This window comes from Sorghum bicolor, chromosome 10 (genome assembly GCF_000003195.3).
Source record: "Sorghum bicolor cultivar BTx623 chromosome 10, Sorghum_bicolor_NCBIv3, whole genome shotgun sequence".
Classification (NCBI taxonomy): Eukaryota; Viridiplantae; Streptophyta; class Magnoliopsida; order Poales; family Poaceae; genus Sorghum; species Sorghum bicolor.
Genome location: NC_012879.2, coordinates 59,186,363 through 59,189,776, shown reverse-complemented (window position 1 = coordinate 59,189,776; position 3,414 = coordinate 59,186,363). Strand labels below are relative to the sequence as shown.

General features: G+C 41.3%; 1 protein-coding gene across 1 annotated transcript; it reads right to left on the bottom strand.

Moving 5' to 3' along the window:
- Positions 319–2,345, bottom strand: LOC8063837 (rhomboid-like protein 14, mitochondrial). The gene is made up of 2 exons (XM_002437498.2): positions 1,964–2,345; positions 319–1,399 (listed from the first exon to the last, which is right to left on the bottom strand). Exons 1-2 carry the CDS (start codon positions 2,201–2,203, stop codon positions 605–607), a joined length of 1,035 nt encoding a protein of 344 aa, XP_002437543.1. The 5' UTR covers positions 2,204–2,345; the 3' UTR covers positions 319–604.

The following is a 3,414-nucleotide window of genomic DNA, read 5'->3' as shown; positions in this document are numbered from 1 at the left end:
ATATTAATATCTACAATTTCAAATAAATGCACTATGAACTATGAAGACACGTTTCATGGAGGGCTTAATGAAACTAATTCGATGTTGTACACGCTGATGCATTTTTCTATAAACTTTGCCAAAGTTGGAGAAGTTTGGTTTAGGATGAAACTAAAGGAACTATAGTTTGGATGAACTATAACTGGGAACCCACTGAGTAATACTAATATATAGTAGAAGAACTGAAGATGCTTCTAGTATGACAATCAATAGCTGATTTCCAATAATCAAATATTCTGAAGGTTAAATCTCAATGGCTGTCATGAACTGTACAGAAAGTGACACATATGCTCAAGTACTTTGATTTCAACATGCCCTGGCATAATTTATACAAAATTAGGCACTAACGACTTGCTTCCAAGGTTTTGAAACAATCTACAGGATAATGCTATATCAGTAGCAGTCTCCTTCAAATAATGAAAAAAAATTCAATTATGTAAAGTAAAGCATTCATCATCATGAGAAGGGACAAATGTGCCTAAACCATCAAACAGAGGAATGGAACTGTCATACTTCAACTGTGTTCAGCAGCACATAATGTCTATACTGATAACAATGATTTACATCATCTGTCGAATCTTTGCAGCCTCCTACGGCGTATCTCGTCAACTGAGAGTTCCGCGTTACCTCTGGCTTGATGATGCTGTCTCCGCGAAAAAGCATGGTCCTCTCGTGCAGTGCTGCACATCTCACAGATATCTGTGGAAACTGAATTGTCATATGTGCAGGTTGGGCATCTCCAAAAACCTCGAGGGCTATCTCTTGCTGATATGCGGCGTCCAACCCTGCCCCGACCTGTAGCGCGGCCCTGTGAGCGAGCAGACCGTAGAAGATTCTGAGCAAACCTCACTGGCCAGGTCACGACATTGGCAATGCTTGAAATGAGGAGAGTGATCGGATCTGGTCCATTGAATGCACGCTTCAGCCAAAGGTAAACCAGTCCAGCAAGTATCCCACCAAGTTGGCCAAGAAAGGATGTCCCAGGAATGAAAACCTGGATGAGGATCAACTCTGCCCAGGCAGCATATTTCGAGGGAAGAATCATCCCATGCAGATACACGAAATCGTCTGACCAGGCGTTCAGCACAACCTTCATGGCAAACAGAATACCAGAGAATCCAACAGCATGCTGATCATAGTACGCGGTATCGTCACCGAGCAAGAGCAAGCCTCTGGAGAGGAGCAGCGTGATACCCTGCGACAGGCCAAGCAGCACGGCAGACATGGAAGCAAACTCGGTGCTACCCATGGATGTCTCGAGCTGAATGCCCTTCCACAGGAGAGATGTCATGTTGTAGAAGAGGTGGCTTTCACTCAAGTGGTAGAACGGGGACAGGAAGAAGCGCACCAAGTCGCCATACTGCAAAAATGTTCATCATAATCAGTCTTGGAGCTAGGAATTGAATACTGAGCTAGGAACTGAATGTAGAGCTATATGTTGTGACTTATAATCAATCATTCAATCTTGGGACTTAGAACTGAATGCAGAGCTATATGTTACAACTTATAGGCCCTGTTTGGTCCCCCTTGCTAAATTTTAGCTAGCTAAACTTTAGTCACTTGAGTAGCTAAAGTTCCAAACACACTGACTAAAAAGAGCTAAAATAGTTTAGTTCCATTAGTCACCCGAGTAGCTAAAATAATTTTAGCTAACTAAAATTTAGCAAAGGGAACCAAACATGCCCATAATCAATCATTCAATCTTGGGACTTAGAATTGAATACAGAGCTATTCGTGTGGCTGAAAGATCATGGGCAATCAATGGGTATGGGTGATGACGTGCTAGCACAGTTTGTGTGTCCTTAATGGAACTGAGAAACGAATTTGGGTATAACTTTGCGGGGTAAATTTCGCAGCGAAGGAAAAAGAAGAGCAATTTCATTATTATTGGTTGGCACTTGTTGAAAGAAAAAAAAAAAGTAACCTCGACGATGAGCTGCGGGTTGAAGGAGACGCGCGAGAGCGAGGGCAGGACCCCATCGAGCGCGCCGGGGCGGAGGTAGATGAGCGAGTTGGCGGCGAGCAGCGCGGCCGTGACGGGCGGGCGGGAGGCGCCCGCGCGGCCGTACTCGATGAGCACCTGCAGCGCCAGCAGGGGCAGCATCCCCCTTGACGCCTCGAGGCCGGAGCCGCGCCGCCGGGCGCTGCTCATGCCGGACCCCATCTCCGGAACGGCGGAACCGAAGCTGCCGCTGCCCCTGCCCACTTCGCACGCAAACCCTTGCGCGCTTGAAACCCCCTCCTCCTTTCCTATCGCCTTGCGAGGCCGGGGGCTTGCGGCAAGGGAGGGGAAGGCGGATGGACCATGGTCGGTCCATGGATGGCGGCGACGCAATCGTTTCTTCTGGGCTTCGTATCAATGCCAGTCAGCCACTATTCACGGACTAAAACCACATGGGCCTTGGCCCATAAACGAAGAAGAAGGAAACCAGAGGCGTCCGTCTACCTCGCCCTGGTTTTTTTTTTTTAAGAAAAAGTTTACTTTTTCTCCCTCAACTTTTACAAAAGTCTTTTTTCTTCCTCAACTTCAAAACCGGAAAAATTATCTCCATCAACTTTTTAAACTATTTATTTTATTTTTATGGAGCGGTTTCGAAGGCGGTTTTACTACAGCAAATGGTGGTTCTTGTGGTTTTGTCCTTTGCTTTTTAAATTATTTTGGCTGAACCTTTGAAAAATTATAGTAAATCACAAAATAGAAAATCCAATACTTTGGACTCCACATAAGTAGATCTATATCATGAATATATAATATGGTATACTTTAGTACAAAGTTTTTGATATAAAGGTTTTGTCTTTTTTCTTGTTATTTATTTGGCTAAATCTTTGAAAAATCATAGTAAATTACATAAAAATCATAAAAATTGAAAATCTATTTTTTTAGACTCCAAATGAGCATATATACACAATAAATATATAATATGATATGCTTTAGTACAATGTTTTTGTTGTAATTTGAGATCTATGCTTTTGTGTTATTAATTGAAATAATTCATAGTTGCAACTTCTATAATTATTTTGTCAGACTAAAGCATACTCATATTATATGTTCATTGTTTATATATACTCATGTGGAGTCTAACAAAATTATATTTTCTATTTTACGATTTTTCTATGATTTACTATGATTTTTCAAATATTCAACCAAAAAAATAAAAGAACAGACAAAACCTTTACAACAAAAACTTTGTACTAAAGCCTACCATATTATATGTTTATCATGTAGATCTACTTATATAAAGTCCAAAAAAATGAATTTTCTACTTTATGATTTTTATGATTTATCTATGATTTACTATATTCAGTCCAAATAATTAAAAGAAAAAAAACAAAACCACCATTATTATAGCAAAACCGCCTTCGAAACCGCTCTAG